This window comes from Candoia aspera, chromosome 3 (genome assembly GCF_035149785.1).
Source record: "Candoia aspera isolate rCanAsp1 chromosome 3, rCanAsp1.hap2, whole genome shotgun sequence".
In the NCBI taxonomy this organism is placed as follows: Eukaryota; Metazoa; Chordata; class Lepidosauria; order Squamata; family Boidae; genus Candoia; species Candoia aspera.
The window spans coordinates 67943560-67968246 of record NC_086155.1 but is presented as its reverse complement, the minus strand read 5'-3'; the positions used below and the strand labels follow the sequence as shown (position 1 = coordinate 67968246).

General features: G+C 37.2%; 1 protein-coding gene across 1 annotated transcript; it reads left to right on the top strand.

The window, feature by feature from the left end:
* Nucleotides 1-211: 211 nt before the first annotated feature.
* On the top strand, nt 212-24687 carry C3H1orf87 (chromosome 3 C1orf87 homolog). Its single transcript, XM_063299854.1, has 11 exons — nt 212-393; nt 3648-3867; nt 5336-5458; nt 11656-11919; nt 12866-12963; nt 15190-15328; nt 16899-16996; nt 19289-19359; nt 22123-22157; nt 22747-22900; nt 24438-24687. Exons 1-11 carry the CDS (start codon nt 287-289, stop codon nt 24596-24598), a joined length of 1470 nt encoding a protein of 489 aa, XP_063155924.1. The 5' UTR covers nt 212-286; the 3' UTR covers nt 24599-24687.

The following is a 24687-nucleotide window of genomic DNA, read 5'->3' as shown; positions in this document are numbered from 1 at the left end:
TAGAAAATTCTTTCAGAATAAATGTATGTATGTGAAAAATACAGCTTTTCACAGCTGTTCACATTAGTTTTCATTCTTGGTCTCTTTTCCAAGCAGGCATTTAATTTATAAGCTCTTTGGGCCAGACTTTTGTTATTTCATTATTAAGTTAATTGATACTCATCTATTCCTAAAATATTTGCAGGTCCTGTCTACCCACTTTCAGTTCCCATTTTTAAGGAAAAAAACCTTCTCCGGGGAAGTTACAGGAAAGTGACCTTCTGGGGAGAGAAATACAGAGCTGGTAATGGCTTCAGTGAGAAACGTACCTTATGGATTTAGTGCAAATTATGAGACTGTAATAAAGATAATTGGGAGCAAATATGTCCGGTGCCTTGTAGAGAAAAGTGATGGGTAAGTATGATCCCAGGGAGATATATTTTTGATAAGAATTCATGGGATTATGTCATTAATTAAAATATCAAAGATGCCACACAAAATATATGACAGCAATTAAAACACAGTAAATGCTGATACCTGGCATTAAATTATGGCTGTTATTATCAAGATCAGGACATTTAAGAGAATAGGGAAACATTTCATTTTTTAATCCATTGCAGGAGTAGCGTTCAAGATTATTCAAATCAAAGAGCTTAAATAGTCTTACCTCAGTTTTGTGTTATTTTTAAATGTCCAAGAAGGCAGATAGATGCTTCTTTTACTGTTGTAGCATTATAAATCTAGAGCTACTCTATATATACAAGAGGTCACACAATAAAGTTGATTCCTTATTTTACTACTTCAGTCTGTAGATAGAGTTGAGATTTGTTCATTTGGATGTTCCAGATTAAAAATTATTTGCATTGCTAATCTAAACATCTGAGATGAGAATGTTGGTATACATAAATAAATGAAAAATGTCATGAGGGTCCACATGACATCATAGCCAAATCATGTAACAACTCTATCTCTTAGATTATTAATATGCACACATGTAAGATTAACGGGCACCATTGACCAGTATTGTGGGTACTGTGTGCTCTCGTACACACAAGAACACATACACATTTCCCATGGCAGGCTTCAGTGATTCAATCCATGCTTAGCATTATTATCTTTTCTTGTTAATAATAATAATAATAATAATAATAATAATAATAATAATAATATAGATTTGTTCTATAAAAAACTCTGGGTGGCTTTTTTTTTCTTCTGGTGCCTTTGAGTCAGTCTTGAACCCTGGTGACTGCCTGGACAAGTTGCTGCAGTTTTCTTGGCAAGATTTCGGAAGTGGTTTGCCATTGCCTCTTCCTAGGGTTCAGAGGAAGTGACTGGCCCAAGGTCACCCAGCTGTCTGGGTGCCTTAACCAGGCAGGACTAGAACTCACATTCTGGATTTCTAGCCTGGTGCCTTAACTACTACACCAAACTGGCTCTCTGGGTGGCTTACAACCCTCAATATACAAATTAAAGCAAGTAAAAATATAACCACAGAACATAACAGCCTGGACAAAAACAGCCATAACAGAAAAACAAAACAAAATAAAAACCATGCTGGGGCTCCACTAATACATTTATTCCAGGCATGGGAACAGAGCTGGGTCTTAACAGCTTTCTGGAACCCTAAGAGAGCAGGTGACATCAGGATCTTGGGGGCGGGGGAGGGATGTTATTCCAGAGATGGGGGCTGCAACAGAGAAGGTCCACTTCTTTGGGCCCATAAAAATTTTTAATTGAGGGGACCTGGACGGCACACACACACCCCGTGCCAGAAACAATTGCAACCCCGTTGAAAGCCAACAATGGAAATGAATCACAACCTGCGGTGGGGGTAGGGGAATAGCTACAGCCACTCAGTCTTGTCAGGATTAAACTGAAGTCTGTTCCTCCCCATCCAGACCCAAACAGCCTCCAGACACTGGGTCAGTACCTCAACAGCTTCACCTGAACACCCTGTGGTTGAGATATGGGCATGGTCTCTCCCCTCCTGTCAATACCCACTGGAAACAACCATTGAAGAAGGTGGTAAACCACTGTAACACAGTGCCCCTCCCTCCCAACCATGGCAGACAGTCCAGAAGGATACCATGGTTGACAGAATTGAAAACTGTTAAGCAATCAAGGAACACTAGGATAGATCTACCGCCCCCATCCCAGCACTGCCAAAGGTCATTGACAAGCATGACCAGTGCTGTCTCCGTAGTGTACCCCAGTCTGAAAGCTGACTAAACTGCATCCAGATAATCCATATCCTCCAAGGTCCTCTGTAACTGCCATACAACCACATTATTCATAACCTTCCTCAAAAAGGGAAGATTTGAACCTGGATGATAATCATGCAGTATGGAGGGGTCCAGTGATGGCCTCTTGAGAATTTGGGGACAAAATACATGTTATACAACCATTGTTTTACTAGTTATCTGCCAGAGAAAAAAGGGAAGGGGAAAAATGTCTGATCATATTACTCCAAATTTCCTTCTCCTAGTTGCTTTATTTATTTGTTTGTTTGTTTGTTTGTCAAATTTCTCTACCGCCCATCATGAGTACAACAACTCTGGGCGGCTTTAACACAAGTAGTATCGCAGATCCAAGCTGAATATTGTGTGGGTGTTCAGATACACATGTAAGAGCTAAAACTGTGTCAGGCTCATACAAACCTGATTTCCACTAACCATGGGTCCTTGAACAAGGGGATCTCCAAACACTTCTAGTTCAGATGATTTCATCTCATCTTTGACTGTTTCAGCCCTGAAGCCATTTGTGCACAACGCTGCAAATTATATAAAATAGCCCCTTTGTAATCTTCATCAAAGACTTCCTAGTGTAAAGGAGAGGTTTACTCTCCTTTTTCACCATGCCATTTTGCTTCTCTTCAGGCTGATTGAATGAACCAAAACTTCATTTCTTTTGTACCATATTAGATGGCTTAACTTCAACTGAAGTGTTCTATTACTGGGCACATCCTTATTAATGTCACAATGAGAAAATGTTATCGGCAAACCACTTCCCCATTCCTTCTAAAGAAAACAATTTTCCTGGTACTTTGCATACATCTCATAGCAAAGGGAGAATTTGTAAGTGACAACATTTCCTCAACATTTGTCTTTCAACAAAATACACTAGAATAATGATAAGACAATGGTACAGAGGTATACATATAACAAGTGCAGGGTGTAACCGTAATGTGAGAGCTGAAATCTCACAAAAAGAAGAAATAGAAGAGAACGTTGATGAGTTCTCTCCCACACCACCTACTATCAATAGTGTCCTATTGTCAAATACTATTGGTTATTATTCCTTACTTATTCACAAGCAGTGGAGAACCTCTATTTCAAACATTCATTCAGGTATTCGATCATTTATCAAGCATATATTTTCTCTGTTTATTTGATGACATAAAACAAGCTGCTACTACCACCATGAGCTCAAAGTCTACTCACATACTGCCTGGTGATGGCACCAGGTGCCTCTTGGTGGTTCAGCAATAGATAGAGGTGTAGTTATAATGATTAAACTCTGCCTTTTGGGTTAAATTCATTGATTACACCACTTCATTTCTGCCTAACGAACAAATGTTCCACAAAAGAAATACTTTTGATGTAAATGGATAAAAAACAAAGTTATATTTCAGTGTCAAAATATATGTTGGAAATTTTTTCCTCCCACAGGAAAGCAAAGGAGATTGTGAAACCTGAGGCACAGGCCATGCGCCAGACATTACCTCCTCGTAATGTAAGACAGTCAAATGGAAAATCTCCAGACCTCAACAAGGCACCTGGTCAGCAAATCAATCATGGTGTCAGCGTTGAACTGCAGAACAAAGACAGAATGGAAAAACAGTCATCCAACCAACCAGAGACAAATGTTATCAGATCTGTGGACAGCAAAGTAAGTTGTTAGAAGAGTTACAGTAGCTTCATTTTCCTATTCAGTTACAGACCCTCTCAGGATCAACCCTACTAATACTGTAGACCAACCTTCCTCAGTTGACCTTTCATGGGTGACCACAGAGATAGAAGGGGAACAAATGATGACATATACACAGTAACATCATCATGGAATGAAACAACTTACAGTCTTCCGTGAGACCTCGTGACATTTTTGTTTCATGTGCACAGTGATGACGTGATGCACATGTCATCATTATGATGTCACCATGGCTTATTATGAAGGCTGCTGCCATTGCCTTCCCCAGCCTGGGACTTTCTAGACACCTTGGGATTGTAATTCCCAGAATTCCAAGAGCTTATCTTGAGCAGACTAGATGGGGGAAGATGGCATGAGCAGGAATAAGGCAGCTGTCTCAGTAGCAAATTATGGGCTCCTGAACAAACAAATTATCAGTTGAGTGCTTGTTATTATGCTGTTATTGCCATAGATGGACAGAGTTGCATATTGGACATGCCAACAGTGGATAGTTCTTTTGTTAAAAATCATCCTTCCCTCATTCATACATGTATTTCATGATGATTTGGTCATCAGTTCTCTTCAGAGAGTGATATTGCCATCAGTTTAGTTACTGATAGTGTTCATATAATGCATGAGAATGTGCCAGCTTGTGGAAGAAAGATCTGGAACTCCCCCAACCACAAAGTTCAGCAAATATCCTTGCCATGATCATGATCTTTCAGCCTAGAGTACCGTACAAAATTGTTCCAAGGAAAATTTAAGAGATAAAGGGATTGAATACGTATATACTCCACCTAGTACTTGGAGGATCAACACTGATCTAGATGAGCCAGTTTCATTGATTATAAGAAAATAGTTTTGTTTGGACTTAATAGTAAACCATAATTAAATGTTGTAATACTTAGACATATTGAGTACTCTAGGCCCTTCCATTCAGTGGTGACCATCATAAAGTGGTAGAAAATATCCACTTACTACCTTAAACTGATCATATTTTCCCATTATGTACTGTATGAACCAAGCAAAACTAAATAGTTTAAATAAGAGTTTACTGAAGTAAATGTCTTGTTTCAATAAATCATAATTTAAACTTTAAAAAACCCAGTTATTGGCTTGAACTTAAAGAAGGAAAGAGTAATCCCCTTCCTGCAGTTTTCTGAAGGACGTGGAACACTTGCATCCAACAGTCTCAGAGAATGCCCATGATTTTTTTAAAAAAACTGATTTTAAAAAGTTGTAATATAGCTTACTACTATTTGTATTCAGTTTTATGTGTTAAATTTACTTGATTTATTTTTTCCCCATAAGCTCAGATCAATATATATTTTATGTGTGACATTTTCCAAACCCTTTGTCTATTAAAAAGGTGTTAGTTTTTGTACTGATTTTACAGAATGAATATTTATTTTTCTTTGCTTCGCTTTTTACTTCCTGTTCATTATTTAAGGAATTAAAGCCACTGAATTTATACTGTGTCACTGCTCCCTGTGGAGATAGGTCTTTATCTTACATTCACTCAATCAAAAAAACATCTATTGAAGCTCAGAATTCAAAACAACTTCAAAAACAGGTAAGCAAACTTGATCAAACTTTCAGTAGTTACACTCGGTTCCATGTGCATCCCCTGGATAAGAACATCCAAAATTGTTGCTTTTTTTAATAAGATGAATGTAGCCAGACAGAAATAGCTTGTTATGGTTTACCAAAGCAGTAAAACTTTCTTACCAAAGTACTACAATGGGCAATCTTTGAAAATGATCTGGAAATAGCAACCTTATTTACTGAGACTGAATGGTTTCATTGTATTATTTTATTTATTTATTTATTTGTTTTTCAAATTTCTATCACTGCCCATCTCTCCTGAAAAGTGGACTCTGGGCGGTTATGCCCATGGTTTGAGCTGTGCATAGGATTTTAGGTCCTTTCTGGGCTGATTTCAAAGTGTTGGCAAATAAATTTTTAAATTATATTCAGATGATCTGAAGGATCACCACACACACCTACCTTGGTTTTCAGTCCCTCTTTGGGAATCCTTGTCCAGATGTCCTGCCAAATGAAGTGTGGCACATATCTACCATGAAGAGGGCCCTTTCAGTTAGGGCATCTCAGTCAAATAATGTTCTGATCTTTTGGTGCCAGGTGACAACTTTTTTCATTAAAACCTTTCATAAATATGTTTAATGCCTCTCCATTTATCTTCTGCTTGCTACTTCTGTGTGCTTTAAAAAAAATCTTGATGGCTAATGCTTATTTTTTAATATTAATTTAATATTAAAATGACAGTCAGTTTGTGTAATGATTGCCTATTCAAAATCACTATCAGACTCACACAAGGCTTTCATGGATATCTGATTTAATAATGAATAGTATGCAGGATCACAAGCAAAGCTGAGAATAGTAAAAGCGCGGGATGTCTCCCAATAAAACCCCAAGCAGTACAATTCCCTGCAGGTGCCCCTAATGGTTCCTGCTGGTCTGCGGAAAATGTCCTTGACCAGGCAAGATAACCCAAACATGCATTCTTCCTTCCTCGCATCGCAGCCTGGTACAAGGAACAGGAGCAGCCCCCTCCCATACAGCAACTCGTGTCAGCCCCATGGCATGGGAACCCGTTACAATGTTTTCCAGGAACATTGGAACAGGGACCATGGTGTACTGGTTAAAGGCACTGAGATAGAAATTGGAAGACTGAGTTCTAGTCCTGCCTTAGGCACAAAGCCAGCTGGGTGCCCTTGAGCCAGTCACTGTCTCTCAGCCCTAGGATGGAGGCAATGGCAAACCACTTCCAAGAAATGTTGCCAAGAAAACTGCAGGGACTTGTCCATGTGGTTGCCTGGAGTCAAGACTAACTCAGAGGTATGCACACATCCACATACAAACACACAAAATTAACATTGTGTTCTAATACAAAATTAATTCTTCAAAGGTGCTTAGAGAATATAGTGTTAGTAAATAACTTGCAAATCTATAAATAAAGGAGCTTGTAAAGAGAGAATGGGCGAGTATCATATAATACATAATATCCATTATATATTATGAAATTGATAGGAATAGTGCTACTATCTATAAACCAGGGGCATCCAATGGAAGGGGATCAAAAAAGTCAAGATGGTCGCTGTCACCATGTGATTGAAGCCCCATTGCTTTTTTACATGTGAACCAGGAACATTACAACACACATAAAAGGAGTGGGGCTTCAGTTGTGTGGTCATGGCTACTATCTTGACTTTTTCTACTCCCCTTCCATGTATGCCCCTGTTGTAAACCCCTAGTACAAATAGTAAACTCTGTTGAGGGGATTCTCCTGAGTCCTACCATTGGGAGGAACACATTACAGGTAGTTCTTTACTTATGACCATTTGTTTAGCAACCATTTGAAGTTATGACAGTGCTGAAAAAGTGACTTATGACCAGTCCTCACACTTACAACTGTCACAGCGTCCCTGCAGTCACATTATCAAAATTTGGGCACTTGGCAACCAGCATGTATTTACAAAGGTTGCAGCATCCTGGGGTCACATGATTGCCATTTGCTACCTTCCCAGGCAGCTTCTGACAAGCAAAATCAATGGGGGAAGCCAGATTCACTTAACAACCATATGATTTGCTTCATGTCCCTGGCAAAAAAGGTTGTAAAATCAGGTGTGACTCACTTAATGATTGCCTCGCTTAGTGATGGAAGTTCCGGTCCCAATTGTGGTCGTAAATTGAGGATTACCTATATGAGAAGATGAAAGACATAGTCTTCTGTAGTGTGGCCCCAAATATAAAATGAAAACCTAGTTATTTATCCAAGCTTTGAGTCTCAGTAACAGTTTGTCTAGGTCAATTCTTAATTTTCTTATACCATTTTTACTTATTTTATTGTACCCTGAGATCTCTATATCTATCTATCTATTATCTATCTATCTATCTACCTATCTACCTATCTACCTATCTACCTATCTAATATCTATCTCATTTATATAGCTGCCCATCTCACATAAGTAACTCTGGGCAGCTTACAATAAAATAGATAAAAGCTAAAAAATGCACAATATAAAATAAAAAACATAGCAGCCAAGCTTCATAAATAACTGTCAACAAAGCCAAGAGATGGGTTCTGTCATACTTCTGGGGGCCCAGGCCCAGGTACAAAACCAAGTTTTTAGGGCCTTAAAAGTCTGGGCAGAGAGCCATGTCAGTGAGGGAGGATGGAACAAACCTTGAAAATTCTAACTATAATTGCTCATTATCTGCAAAGAGAAGATCTTCTCCACTAACAAGGTCAGAACAAGATAAGAACAATGGAAAAGAGACTCCAGATTTACCGAAAGAAGAGACACAGGTCTTAGATGATTTTTGGAGGATGAAGAAGAATTAACCCATCTGTTTGCCACCCTTCCCCCAGGGGAACAACAACTGATCTTAAATAAAATGGACACAGTAAGATCAATGCTGAAATCGATAACAAATGCAACAGAAACTCTTAATACCTTATTCCCGTCTAGCTGCTCCTCTATGGAACTGTTACTAAGTCCAGACTCTGAAAGTACAAAATCTCCAGAAAAAAAAGAGAGAGAGAGAAGGTGTGCCAGTCCAAAGCAAAAACGTACAAAAGAAAAGGTCACTCAGCGGAATATTATAACACAAACTTTAATTAATCACTTAGAGGACAAAACTGCAGTTGGTGATTTAATATTATTGGCACCAGAAAATCAGACAGAACAATCTCCAGAGCTGCCTCCTGCAGCTGATTCTACTCCTGATTTTATTCAGCAAGGGAATGCTCCATCCATATCTTGTCACTCTATATCACCGCAAGTTAACATCGTCAAGGGAAGCCTTGAAAGGAAGCAATCCTTTGTTACCAACCCCCAATTTGATGCTAGCTACATACAAGCCCAGCAATTAGAAAATGAGAGGGACGGATTGAGTTTACTGCCACTAGCTGAGACACTAGGGAATTTTGGCACTTACGAAAAAGAAAAGCAACGATTACAACCTCCGGTGAGGAAAGTTGAATCTTATAATAATTGTGTTTATATGGGAAGTATTGATAATATTGCTCCAGATTCAGAAACAAACTGACTGACTGTATCTTTATGTCCCACCCCACCACCCCACTTAGAACATCCTGCTGGTGGGAGAACTATACAAATTGTTTCCTGGAATGTAGCTGGATGGAAGGAAGCAGTGGACACCGAATTAGTGGGTTTCCTTTCTAAATTTGATGTAATAGCCATTCAGGAAACCTGGTTAACTGGAGAGGATGAACCAGAACAACTCCCAGGCTTTCAAAGATGGGATACCCCTGCCCAAAAATTAAAGAATAAAGGATGAGCCCCTGGTGGCCTCTGTATTCTTATTAAGCAAGAATTGCAATGGCAGGGTGAGAAATTATATAATGAAGATAAATCTCCTCATTTATCAGTTGTGAAATTTAGATATAAGGACCTCGAAGTAATATTAGTAAATGTATACATTCCCCCAAACACATCTTCCTATTATAATTCTGATCACTGGATATGTTTAGAAATAATAATGGATGAAATAACAACACTGTATTCTCAATCTATAATTATATTACTTGGTGATTTTAATGTCAAATTAGGAGCATCCCTTTATGATTTTGCTCAAAAGAATAGATTTCCAAATGAATTCCTTGAGAACCACCCACAGTGGCTCTCAAGAGATAACAAAAGTAATAGTGCTGGCTTGTATTTAGTTTCTTTAATTTTTAAATGTAATCTCCAAATTTTGGGAGGTAAGGATAACCATTATATATATATACCCATAGACATACCACTCAGTAGTAGTGTGTTAGCTCTCATTTGTGTATCGAGAAACAAAGCTTTCCTCTTTTCAGAGATTACTGTATACCTAAGAGGCAAAAGTGACCATGAGCCAGTGAGTGTGAAATTACTAGGTAGTTCAGATTTAAGACCATATAACATGGCCCACAGGTGGGTCACTAATAACTATGAGGTGAGGTGTGTCAAAATAAAAGACTAATATGGGCCAAAGTTGATACCAGGGCAATATCAGATAGCCTTAAAGCAGAGAATGCGGCTAATTGGGCTACTACAATTTGGTCACCTACTGCCAACTGGCTGTCAGTTTCCAATGCATTCACAAATTTGTGCTATATGTTGAAGAAACATTTAACAACTAAACCTTTTGTGAAAAGTTCTCACGCAGGCAGATCTCCCTGGTTTGACATTGAATGACGGCTGATGAAAAAGAAATTGAAGTCAGCTATGAGACTTGCTCAGAGGTGTCCCTCTGCTTACACACAAGCTGAGATGTTGACCTTAAGAAGGGAATACAAAATAAAATTAAAGAAAAAAATTATGCCATCTCAATTTGGTCTGGACTTGAGCTAGCGGCAAAAAGTCACAATTCGGCTATATTCTGGCATTCCGTAGCAGGAATTCTAAAGGAACGGAGATTGCACTTGATATACCAATCTCTGCTGGGGATTGGGAGAATTATTATCAAGGTTTATTTGCTCTAATGGACTCTGCAGAGAAACAGTCCTTAAGTAGTGATTCGCTATCTACTGAAGCCTCTCCTCCCTGGGCACCAGTCTCAAAAAATGAGATACAGTCTGTTATAAAAGATCTAAAGAGTAACAAAGCCCTGGGGGAGGATTCTTTACCAGCCAAACTATTTAAAAAATATCCTGACTGGTGGGGCCCTCTATTGTCAGGTCTATTTACGCATATAAACAACAGCTGCCAGATCCCAGTCGGTGGAAGATGGCAACAGTGGTTCCCATATATAAAAAAGGGAATAAAAAGGACCCTAGCAATTATAGGCCTATCAGTTTGATAGTTATTGTTGCCAAAATATATGCTAGGTTACTCTTGAGCAGAGTGGAAAGCTGGGTAAATGAAAAAGGTATCCTTGAGGAAGAACAAGCAGGTTTTAGGCAAAACCCTTAGTAAGGCTGGCAATTTGAAATGGCTGAGCCGATATAACTGCACTTTTCAAATAGCCAACTATTTAAAAATACAAATGCCAAAACATCTCAGGGAGGTATTCACCCAAACTAGATTTGATCAGCTTGATACAATGATCAGATACGGGAGATTTAACAGCATTCCTTATAATGAACGCATTTGTATATGTGGAGCGCCTGAAACAGTGGATATAGCACATTTATTATTCAACTGTAATTTGTACAAGAAGGAGAGAGATCTGCAACTTGGCCCATACATTAGATGAACAACCCACTGGGAATCACATATTAGAACAACATATTTTATGTGTGGCCAAGACCCAAAAATAACATAATACAGCTCTGTATTTAAGCAAATCAATATGCTTGAGATCTACATATGTGGGGTTGATTGGGGTAAACTGTAGGGGTGACATAGAAATGTGATGTGTATTTTCACTTATATGTATACTTATCTACTGTATTTTTATTTACTCCTTACTTAACTTGTCTTTTATATTAATATTATATAGAGTTTTATTAACATGCAGTGTTTAATCTTGTATTCTGATATGGCCTAAGGGCTCATCAATAAACTTTGATTGAGATTGATTGAGACTGAGGGCCTCGTGAAAGGCCAGCAGGGCTAACATAATCTCAGGTGGAATGGTGTTCCACAGGGTGGGCACCAAGGCAGAAAAGGCCCTCCTCCTAGGCCCTGCCAGCCAACACTCCTTAGCTGATGGCACCCAGAGCATGCCCCTCCTGATGGACTGGGTGGGACAGGTAGCAACAATTGTGGAGAGACAGTCCTGTAAGTTAAATAATAGTATTTCTTTCATCAGGACATCCTGCCAGAGTTAACAGAGACAAAGGATGAGGATGATTCTCTTCTAGCTCTGCTTAAAAAGGAAATTGAACTGCATCCTATAAGTCTCACTGCTTTGGGCAGCCTTCATGAAGAGCTCAAAGAGATGGATCCCAGAAAATCAGGATTTCTGTCTCAGGCCCAGCTGAGCATCCTGCTTCTCAAACATGATGTCCCCCTACAATTACCAACAGTCAAACTCCTTTTCAAAAAATGTTCACAGGCTAATGACCAAGAATTGGTATGCTAAAATAAGATTTTGAACTGTGGATCAGACTTAAAATTTTGAGCTTTTTAAAGATTACCTAATTCTTTTGGAATATTGATGGCATAGGTTTGCAGAAATCTTAATTTAAAACAACAGATGGGATGTTGGGGGAAAACTTCAAGTTCCCTACTACTGTGGAGTCCTTGGTGCTGTCTGAGCATAGTTATTTGCCTGCAGACATTTCATTACCTGATTAGGTAACATAATCAATGATAGTGAGTGTGGGGTTGCTTCCTGTTTATATACAGTAGCTTGCCCTGCCAGTGTCGGGGTGGGGGGTGGTGTTCAACACTGAGTTACATATATCCTCTTCTGTTGGTTCCCTACTACTAAGTGATAATAGCATACTAATGTAAATGATTACTTTATGTCCTTTTAAATTATTGGAAAGGCAACCAAAACTTTTTAATATGACACATCATTAACCTGTGGAATTCACCCTCACAGGATTGGGTGCTAGCTGTCAATTTAGACAGCTCTGAAAGAGGATTCAACAAATGTCATGTCAATAAGACTACCAAGGGCTACCCTGTTAGCTGTATATATTTTCAGGATTAAAGACAGCATGTATCCTTGAGAACCATTGCAAGGAGACAAGAGCATAAACAGCTACACTTTCATCTCTTGCCTTTGGCTTATCCAGAGTCATCTGGCTGGTAATTATGGGAAGTCAGACGATAATGGACTGCCTCCGGTGTGGGCCGTTGATCTGACCTAGGAGGGATTTTTTCTGTTCTTCTTTAGTAGATCCAACCTGCCTAGCTATACTAAAGTTAGATTTAGTTTATTAACAGATACTCTATGCTGTTAGTTCAAGCAGTAGCAGTTTTATTTTCTACACCATGTTTTTTTCTTCTTGAATTTTGAATCCTTGTTTAAAATTAGCCCTTGAAATTACATTTTTTTATGTTTCTTCTAGATAAATTATGAAAAATTGATCCAGTTATTAACACTAGTGTCATCAAGCAAAATGCAACAAATCCTTCCTGAGAAGAATCAAAGTAAAAGGAATCAAAGGTTCTATTTTAATTTTGAATATTCCCTTCAGAATCAGTAAAAAAGCATGAGGGAGGAATCTTCCACTTTCAGTTTCCATTTGGTTAGGATCTAACAGTTGGTCTTAACAAAAACAAAACATTCTAAAGGATTCCAAATGAAAAAGTGACTCACTTCTGACACTGAAAAGCACATTATGTAGCACTCAAGAGCAAAGATTTTCTTTTGCAATAATCTAAATAAGCTTGATTGGAATCTGTGAGAATTAACTCCACAGACTGCTGAAATGATATAGAGTTCCTTTAATTAACCTTGATTTTAATGGGAAGAAGACGCATCTTTGGAACTGAAGCCATAATTTTATATCCTTTGAGAGTGGCCCCATTTACTTACTCCTGAGTAGATCTATAAGAATGTGTTTTAAATTTTCTTGTAACATCCAGAATAGTGGATATATGTTGTGTGGGTGTGTGTGTGTGTGTGTGCATAGACACACACACACACACACAATTGCAAGCTATTAAAAAACCACTATTTGCTAGAGGGCACAGAGACTGTTTAATACAGATAATGGATTTTTGGAGATGTACAGTACAGGCCAAGGCATATTTGTTTAGAAGTAATAGTGTGAGGGGTCTTAGATTCCTCCACTGTATGCTGGGAATCAAATTGCCAAGCATGATCTTTCAAGGAAATTCCTGACTTCCATTGCTAGCAATTTTTCTTCAGGAGGTGGGGAAAGACACTAGGTGATCATTTATCTTTTACTTGAAGAACAGAGAAGACTTAGTCAAGGAAGTGGAAATAGCAGGAACATTGAAGGAATGTAATGATTTTTTTTTACTTTTCTGCAAAACTAAAGCTGAGTATAATTTGAATGTGTTTGTTTGTTTTATTTAAAAGATTTATATGACTGCCCATCTTGTAAAACACAACTCTGGGTGGTCCACAACAATAATAAGACTAAAAAAACCCAAGAAAAACAAACCCTATCTTGGACTTCAGGAAGGATTTTAATGAACAGAACAATAGGTAGAGTCAGTGGCTGGAGGGCTAATGAGAAAAGAAGTTCAAGATGGGTGGGATTCCCTTAAAAATATGTACAGCTAGGCTTGCTCCACTAAATAAAATGCTATTTTCAAATATGTACAGATTTCTGAAAACAACCTTGAAATATGCAGTATAACTTTGTCTTCTCAGAAGTAAGCAGCATTTATTTTAAAAATATTAAAATGAAATTTACTCCCAAGGAATTGTGAATCGCATTTCAACCAGAATCTTTTCTCCTGTTTACAATTTCCATTCAGATGAGGCCAAGAAAGTTAAATCAGGACCTGAAACAAGCAAGGAAACCCATTATCTTCCAGTCTAAACATTATTCCATGTAGCCTACTCATCTTCTCAAGAAACCCTGAATCAATTAGCATTAGTATCTTTGGTAAAACAAAACATTATGTTCAACTCTACTAAAAATGGCCTAAGGCTAAGAGAAACCTGTTTTTAATACGTAGCCTACAGCTGTAAAATTTTAGCTGTGATTTTTATCACAGCTTCCCAATAGTACAGAGACCTGTTTGACAAGAAGTAAAAAAGAAGCAGTCATGTAATCCATGGGATGTGACTGATCCTGTTCAGGCATTACAGTGTAGAGTAATCCAAAATGAGCTAGTACACCCAACTCAGTTGCTACATGCTCCTGCCCATGAGCATGAATAATCAAACCAGAAAGCTTCTGCTTATGATTTGTCTAACCTCATGTCCAACCCAGGATCCCTGAGTTATTCCTCTCCTAAGGAGTCAGAACCATAATCCAAAAATAAATCCAGAAACTCTGGCTTCCTTCTAGAAGCTGATGAACATGAACCTTTCCAGAAAGCATTTGGGAACAAATTGGGATGACATTGGTATTTTATTATTATTTCTTTTAATAATTTCTAACTGCAGATGCATTAATCTTAATTTTGTTTGGTTGTTTTATTGATGATGTTAACTATTGGGAGTCTTTGGATATTACAGCAGTACAATAAATAAATAAATAACTGATGGAATGGTTATAAAATAACTTGCAAAACTGCATCCTTTTTTTCTAGGATTGATTTGTGATAATTAGCATCTTATTTAGCATGATGATGATGATGAACTTGTAAATTATAATAATATTGTGACTAAGTTAAATCCAAGCATGCACTTGTTTTTCAAGAATGTAAGGTGAGTTGTCTCTTTTTTGTGCATACTAACATTCTTTAGTTCTTGGACATCCAAAGATATATTTCTGGCATTGAAGCAAATACTGAAAGAACAAAAAGGAGAGCTGGACTTGGGAAAATTAACCCAGAGTTTTCTGCAAGAAGACCAGATTTGCTCAGGCCTTCTTTCATTTCCTGAGGTAAGGGTATATATCATTTGAGTGACCACCTCTTCCCAAATACATCTGCCCATCCCATCCGGTTCCAGCAGAAGAGGTATGGTGCAGGTTCCATCTATTAAGGAGTTACATCTGGTGGGACTCAGGAGATGGGCCTCTTCTGCCATGGCACCCACCCTGTGGAACATCACCCCTACCCCACCTGGGTGAGACTGGCTCTATCCCTGATATCCTTCAGGAAGTCCCTTAAAACATGGTTGGGTCAACAGGCGTGGGGATCTCAAGGAAATAGTGAATTGGTGAGATGGCTACATTGCCTGTAACACTGAATATGTTCTCTCCTAGTCTTTTAATAATATTGGTGGTTTTTTAAAAATTGTGGAATGTGTTTAATGTTGTTCATTTTTTGGCTTTTATTGTATGCCACCCAGAATAACATTTGTGAGATGGGCGGCTATATAAATATGATGAATAAATAAATGAATAAATAAATTTACTACTCTGTTTATTACTACTCTGTTTATATAGTCAGTGCAGTGCCTGGGCCAGCCTGCTAGGTTGCACTTATGAATCAAGATCTTCCTTTTAAGGAAGGAATTCTCTCCACAGGCAGAATAAATTTAAGAAGATGTGAAATCCTGCCACTTCCCTGCCTTATAACATTTATTAGATATTGTTGTAATTTTAAAATACTACTTAGTATGCCTTTGTCTTTGTCTTTTGAATATTTTAAAATTTAGACTTAACTTAAATGTGGTAAGACAGCCTAAGTGATGCAGATCCATTTGAATGTCAATACAGAAATCTCTACATAATCTTAGATTATTTTTTGACATATGTTGCACTCATAAAATAATATCAGAAATAGATTTTTTACAAAAAGGAAATATACCCAGCAATATGGACATCCACTCTCCATTACAAGACACTGCACAGGAAAAAGTGCATGACAAGCCTTGTAAAGCAGAGAGTGGATGTTCAGCTTTCTGAAAGTCATAGGAATCCGGTATCATAGCTGGCCCTGCTACTGGGCAGAGTGAGGCAGTTGCCCAAAGCAGGTGAACCCTGAATTCCATGAAAAGAACATGAACTGTCAATTATTCAATCTGTTCAGGTCTTGTTTTGTACTCCTGAATGCTGCTGGTGGCATTTTCAGGCTCAGATGCCTTGGCCAATCTTGGCTGCTACTACTACAGTATGGCTGCTTATATTCTTACTTTTGCTATTCTTTTAAATTCTAGTACTTTCAAAAATATCATTGTAAACTTACATGTTTCATAATTCAACTTTCTGGGAGGATTTTGTGGCAGGTAATATTTAACTGTGATATGAGGGCTATGAAAAGGTGAGATAAGGAGCAGCTGTGACGTCTGCTACACCAAATGAATTCCAGCTCTTCCAATGCTTTGCATTATTGATGTGCAAGGTCCCAGGGAAGTGTGCTTTGAACACCAGTTACTCTAAAAGGACATGAGAAATTAATGCAATTTCTGTTCTCTAGATCATAGTGTTGTTGGGTTTTTTTTTTCATACATAGCTTCTTTTAGTTTATGGCTTGTCAATAAAATTTCATGTAAAGATTTATTTGTAGGTAGAGAATATTTGCCAAAAGTATGGACTAGTTCTACATCCTGGGATGATGGAAACTTTGGTCAATTTATGTGGCTTTGGTAGAAGAGGCAGAATACAGTGAGTTTTAATGAAATACTTACTTCTTTTTTTCCACACTAACTTGACCTTGTGATTGTATGGGCCAGCTCAGAACATAGCAGTATGACTAAAATCACGTGATGCTAGAAATGAAGCACCATACAATGCTATTTGCTTAGAAATCTCCCATTTCCATTAACTAGTCCTTGCTGTTATTAAAGGAGCCATTAGCAACTTCCATCCTCTAAGATGGATACTAATGTACTGTGCTAGGAACAGGACAAGAAACTTGGAGATCCAAAGATTCTCTCCCTTCCTTAATACTTGGTGTCCATGCAAAGCTTAAGCAAACTCAGAGTTAAGACTTCCAAGATATTTTTGCATTCTAATATAAATAAAATAAATTGGTATATGTGTGTCATCAGCATTAGTTTACCTATGCATCCTCTCATCTACTGGGAATGAAACTGTGCTGTAATTAGCAAAAATCTAGCTCTGGACCATTGTCTGATTAAATATACTTAAGTTCAATAAACTATCACAAGTTATTCTAATCTTTAAGATGATTCCATAGTAATGTCCTCTCTTTCACGTGTTAAAGAAAGAGAATATGGTATAGAAAGATAAATTGAAGATGAAGTCCATGTATTTGGTTATCATGTTGCCATTTCATGACAACAAAGGGCTGCAGATGGCATTGTTTAATTTTTTTTAAAAAAAATAGCTTCTAAACTATAATGGATTCCTTTGATATGTTAAGAATTTTAGCATAACAAGTAAGAGTATTCTGGCACATTAAAAGCTAACACATTTATTATGGAATAATCCTTTATAACTAAGTTTCTATATTGAATGAAGCAGATTTTAGTCTATGAAAGCTTTGGTCATATAGAGATTATTAGTCTTTCAGATGTTATCACATTCTTATACTGTAGAGTAATCCTATGCATAAGTCAGAGTAGGAAGTTGTTCACATTTTTTAAAATCTAAGATTCCTTAGTTTTATTGCAAGCATTAGGCTAGCCAAATGAGGCTGGAGGCTGGCATGAAGCCAGAATAGAAGATCCAATTCTACCTCCAAGGCAGGAGTACTGTCACTGATCAGAAAGAGGGAAACTAAAATATTCTATGTGCCTGTGAGAATAGGAAGGCACTTTCAGTCTGTTTTGCAACACAGACAACATGCACCATCTTGCCCTCAGGAATTAATTCCATAATGGATGACCTGCCTTGTCCTGAAGAAATATGAGGTAGGATTCTGAATATCAATGCTATGAGGTCTAGGCTAAGAGCTATACTATTGGAAAATATAAAGAAGATGCTAATCCTCTGCTTAGCATTCTGGTTATATTGACCACCAACCAAAGGATGAGGATTAGCCCATCAAAACTATCTGTGAGTCTAGACTAGAAATTTAAGGAATATTGAAAAGTTGGACTTTCCAATGTTTACCTATTTATAAAGGGGAAACAAATAAAAAGAAAAACAAAACTAAAAGGTAAACTTCAAAAGAAAGGTGCTTGAAATGTGGGAGAAAACAGAGGCTGGAGGAAGAAAAGAGGATAAAATTGATAGAGGGCACAAAGATGAAGTAGAAAGCAAAACAAGCAGGTAGGCCAGAGAACAAAGTGGTAAGAAAACAGATCATGATCTGTTCTTGTGAGATGAAAACATACATATTCAAATGCCATTCAACAGGCAGCTTAATACAGACCATTACGGTATTTTCTTGGAGACCAAAATAAGTTGGTTGTTTTACAGCAAGGACAAACTAAAGAGATTGATTCACAGTATGGTAGAAATACAAAGGATCCTTTCAGTTCAGAACAGATGCTGGTTGCAGATAAAAATGAGATGATGAAAGGTAAATTATAAGGCATGTAAGAAATGATAAAATTTGATTTCAGCTGATGTGCAGCCCTGGGGATGCCACTAGTTCACAACTTTTGATGGAGAGTTCTCCTGTCCCCTGTTCTTGCAGAGAACGCTGAGGTATCTCCAACTCAATTTTAGAATTTAGAAATTTTAGAAATTCTAAATTAGAAATGTTAGAATTGTAAATTTAGATTTTAGAATTTAAGTGACTGTGAGGTGACTGGTTATAGATATTGGCATGAATAGGGCAATCATTGCTAGGCACAGATGGCTAGATCAAAGGGGCTGGAGTGACATACGAATGACACAAGGCACTTTGGGCAGAAGAGATCACTCACTTCAACACACTGGTTCTTTTTGCTCTTGAATGGGTAGAAAGTGTGCTAATGAGGGCTAATGCAAAAATAAATCTGCTTGCGTGAATTATATTTAATTTCAATATTTTTCCTTTTGTAGATGGAAACCATTTGTAGAGTTTCTGAAGAAAGCCCAGACTGGAATAAACCCTGCTTTGCTTGTTTGTAAAAGTAAGGAATTAAGTGTCATTTTTCATCACATTAATCATGTTAATGTGATTATATGTTTTACATTTCTGTAGAAGACCGTTGTAATATAGTACCCATTTGTACATGGTAAGTTTGTTCTGTTAACAAGTGCCCTGTATATCTGTGACCTTTTCAGAACTGAAAGGTAATGATGATCCTAGTTTCAAGTAATGAAAACCTTACATGTATTCATATAAGCCTATCTTAGAATGGGCATGATATCTTCTCTGAATTAGGAAGAGTGTTGACATTCATTTTAGGAAGAAAGGCCATCACAATGTGCTCCCATAAAACTTTCTATTAATGCATAAGGATGGCTATATGATGGTTGCATATAAGCAAATCTAAATTACTTATTTTCCTCACATAATAACAGAAGGTTTGCTTTCCAATGACTATAATTTCAAGTCATTTATTAATGTTATATCCCTCTGGGTCTTCTTCGTTGATTAGTATTTTTTGCAATGTCTTCTAAAGACCATACATTTCACATCACTAGGATTTTGGAAAATTTTGTAAGGCTAAGATCATCAGTGTTACTTAACTATGGCTGTCATACAAATTCACAGTTTGTGATGCCAGCTCTAAATGGCAGAATTCCAACAACTCTAATATTCAATCACAAGTCCCATTTTGGCCATTGGTTGGTCTAAATATATTCATTCTCTCATCTCACTTCCGTCCTGCTATACTGTTGCCAGCTAACTGGAGTGCTTTGACAAAATAGTAAGATCATGTTCCCTCTTTTCCTAACGTCTGATCATTTGACTTGGCATGGATTCAAAGTTGACATATAAACAGAAATTAGTAATAATTCTGCTACACAATTTTCTTCTAAATGGAGTATCTGGCAAGATAGAACATGAACAATTTTGTGTACTCTTAGGATTAAAAAGGCTCACTTTAGAATTTGACCTCAGTCTAGAACAAGTCTCAGTCAGTTACATTTTTGGCATGCATCCAATACAACAACTAAATGCAAGAATGAATATGAATATATATATATATATATGGCTTTCTTCTACAAGTACATTCCTATGGTGGTTCTTTTTGCAATACATAAATGCTTTCTCAGCCGGTACAGTCAGTCTGGCATGTAGCCTGAATGAATACTGCGACTTCACCCAAAGAAAGGTGAAAAAACTTGTCTGGATAGACTGTAAGTGAGGCAATATTGTTAAGAATATCACCATTCATGTTAACAGCATATTTAATATATGAAAATACTCTGGGTGATATGATGAATATTTTTAAAAAGTATCTCTAACATTAGAATTGCAGTCTTTCTGTACACATAACAACTGCACTTCCTACAGTTGCATTTCATTATTTTATCAGTCATGTTGGAGATAATGCCTCTCAGCTAACATGCTTTATCCAACATGTTCGTCAGCAGACCCCAGTAATGATGATTGCCCTCTACTTTCCCCCACTGCCTTGTATAGGAAACAGAAGAGTTCTGCTGCTAACTTAGTTTCTTCCAACCCAATGTCCAGAAGATATATTAGGATTACAATCCCATTTGCTCTGAGAATTCTGGGAATTGTAGTTGCAACACATCTGGAGGACACCAGGTTGAGGAAGGGCATTCTAATATGAATGAGACGTACATCAGGAAATTATTCCTATTGATGCTGCACTCTTATAATACTTCCTCTATCTAGTGTTGTTAAACTGTTACAGAACATCTACAAAACAACCAGCCTAATACTACTCTGATCTTTGTTGGCTTCTCAGACCATTGCAATACATCTGTTAGGAACAATTAGAATAGTTGGGCATGTGATTTACAGACTGCTGGTAGAGTGATGGATGTGAAACATTGAGTTAGATAGTACATTAATCTAATTATCTTTTAGAAAGTTCTCTGGCATTTTTAATATTCAGGGGATGACTAAATGCAAAGGTGAGCCAATTGCAATCATTGCTACGGAAACCGATCAGGATGCAACAGTTGGGCTTGAACTTTAACCATCTGGCTATAGGCAAACCAGCTGTGTTTTCTGGGACTTGATTCATGCTTTCCCATCATTTAATTTTATGCTTCACAATCTGGTCTACTATCCATAAGTTAGTACAATGTCCAATCAGTATGAATGAAAAACTATACGATTTAACTGAAGGATATGAAAACTGAAATGGGGAGAGTGCAGGAATGGGTTTATGTTATACTGTAATGAAAAAGGACAACTATTACAAGGTTAACAGTTTAAGGAGGAAAAACAAACGAGCCTCCATAAGTAATTACAGTGTTAATTAAAGCACCATCATCTATGTAACTATATATTTTTCCTGTCTTCCCTTCTATCACTATCTTTTCATTTCTCTTTTGAAAAATGGTCACAGTTCTCCCTTTTTTATTAGTTTGAGTTGGTTTGTAATCAAAGAGCTCCTGTTCAGGGTTTTCCACCCTATTCCATCATAGTCAGATATCTTTACATTTTCAAAAGCAGAATTGGGGAATTTATAGCTGCCCAGATGTTGCTGAACTACAAGTCCAGCATTTCAAGAGCTCAGGAGGATGAGAGTTGAAGTTCATCAACATCTGGTGAGTACAAGTTCAGTACAGCTCTAATTTTTTTTTAATATTGTACTAGTATATTAGGAATTATTCATACGACTAGCATTTATAGCTTCAGAAATTCTTCCTATCACCTTTGAGAAAAGCCCATCCTTGATAAATTGAGGCACTAAACTACTCTTTCAACTGAGTAAACAAAAACCTCACAACTGTTTCCATCTTAGGAAGAAATGAGGAGAAGAGTGAAGATAATTCTCAGGTACCGTCAAATCCCTGTTGATAAATCCACAAACTCTTAATGCAAAATTCTTGTATTACTTATTATTTAATTGGCTTAATTAATGTTGATACCACTTCCTATGTCAAGACTCCTTGTTCATAAAAACAGTAATATTGTTTATAGTTTTATCAACACAAATTAATTATAAATCCCTACTATGTACATACAGTATTCTTTCTGTCTACTGTAACCTGTCAGAATACCACTTTAGTCCCCTTCCAATTTCCAATGTAAGAAATGAGATTAAAAACTCAGCATTATCTAGGAGAACCTCCGGCAACCTGGTGCCCTCAGGAAGAATTTAAATTTTGGCCAGGTTGATGAGAGTTGAAATTGAAGATGCCAAATGAAGAAGGTTGTTCTAGGATGTTCATAGAATCCAAAATGCCTGGAACATAAAAGTGATCTTGTCACAGAAGCCACAAATCTGATGTGTTGATTTTAATGAATAAACTGTATATAATAATCTACTAAATATTGCGAAGAGCAATAACAGCGAAGTAAGTATAGTTCCCTGTCACTGTTTTGTTATGAGCAGCTGACAAATGCTAAACTGATGACAATATAACATGTTCCTTTGAAGATCAAACAGCAGCCTATATTTCGTACTGCTAAACCACAGAACTCATATGATTCTGGTGATTCTGAAGGACGAGAGGCCTGGATAGACCGATTTAGAAAATTGGAGAAAGCCCTTTATTTATCCGATGTCAAAAACACAGGTAAGGCTGATCCCATCTAAACAAGGGTCTGCTTAGTTAACATTGCTGATGATAGACGGCATATTTATTTTCTATCTGCATAAGAACATCTTACTGATTCAAGCAAGTTATAATCCTTTCCGAGCATTAGTTTCTGTGATTCAGAAATACATGGACACAACAGGATCGTACATGCTGGCCTTGATCATGTCATCATATGTCCTGCCAGCTCCAACAGTACGCTGCCATGCTGTGTGTGCATTGAGAAAGATCCTAATGGGGAAACCTAGTTAATGCAAGGAGGTTGATCTTGTGAAAAGGAATCTGGGGGACGCAGAACCTATGGAAGAGATTGCTTGAGTGTGCAGGTGCTCTCAGTCTCTACTATCTGCATTCCATGGAAACAAACAGGATTTTAGGCTTGAGGCACATCAAATTCAAATTAAACTTTATTACAACCAAAAACCAGCATAGAATTTATTTATTTATTTGTTTATTTAATTTGTCCCCGCCCATCTCCTCCCATCGGGGGACTCTGGGCAGTTTACAATAATTGATTAAAACAACAACCATACAATAAAAATATAATATACAAATGTAAAATTACTCAAATAAATATAAATAAGAGTAAAAAGTAAAAAAGTCCAAGTGGCAGGAGAATCTAAAACAGTCCATATGTTGGAGGAGTGGACTATAGCAGCCTTCCCCATGTAGAATTATTCCCTTCTCTGCCCCAAGCGAGGCGGCAGAGCCAGGTCTCATTATAAAAAGTAAAGAAATAGTATGATGAGGAAGGGCAAGCAAGCCACACAGAGTCTTGGTATACAAGATAGGTGGCAGAGAAATTTGACAAATAAATAAATAAATACACAGTCCATCATAGTATAATCAGATACCACAATAGATACCAAAGCCAGTATAATGGGAGAGCCAAGATGATAAAAATATATAATAAACAAGCCAAACCCAAGAATGAATGAATGAATGAAATAAATGCAGTATGGAGAAATCTAACCCTGCTATAAAATTATCCTATATAAAATATACTAAAAATACATTAAAAAAAGAAAAAGAAAAAGAAAACAGTCTTAGGAGAAAACAATTACTGCTAATAATTTTTAAGGAATTATCATCTTCTTGATTTTACATGCCATCACAGAGAGTTTCACTCCATTAGATGTCATAGTGGAGGTCTTGTCAGACAATAAAAAAGATGTATAAAGATGTCTGGAGCAACCTAAGAAGTCCATTAGCAATGGTGTAATAGAGGTATTTTGTACATGGTGGTATATTGACAAACAGTTAGCATGCTCTCAGTTGTTTCCACCTCTCTATCCCCACTGGGGCACAATCATTCCAGGTAGGGGACATTTTTTATATCTCCCTTCTCATTAAAAAATGAATAAAAATTAAGCACAGCAGTTGTAGTAGTTCCTGTAACATCAAACTATGCTTTGTCATTACATGCGAATCTGTTCAAGGATATGCACAATATGCTCAATATTTACATCTGATTTTGTCCAAATTGGAAAACCAATTTTTTTTTAATGAACTACAGGCAAGTTGGAAAAAGAAAAAGCCAAGCGCCTGATCCATAACTACAATCAAATTTATGATCTGTGCCTTAGTCCTCTGAAAATTGATAAAGCGTTCCGACCTTTTCATTCTGGACAAGATATGCCACTGGAACCATTACTTCAGTACTTAAAGGAGCTCTAATCTATACTAAAAGAGAGTTCTCTCATGGATATCTACCCAGCGATGTTCTTATTAATTCAATATATAAGAATTCCTACTTTTTAGTTTCA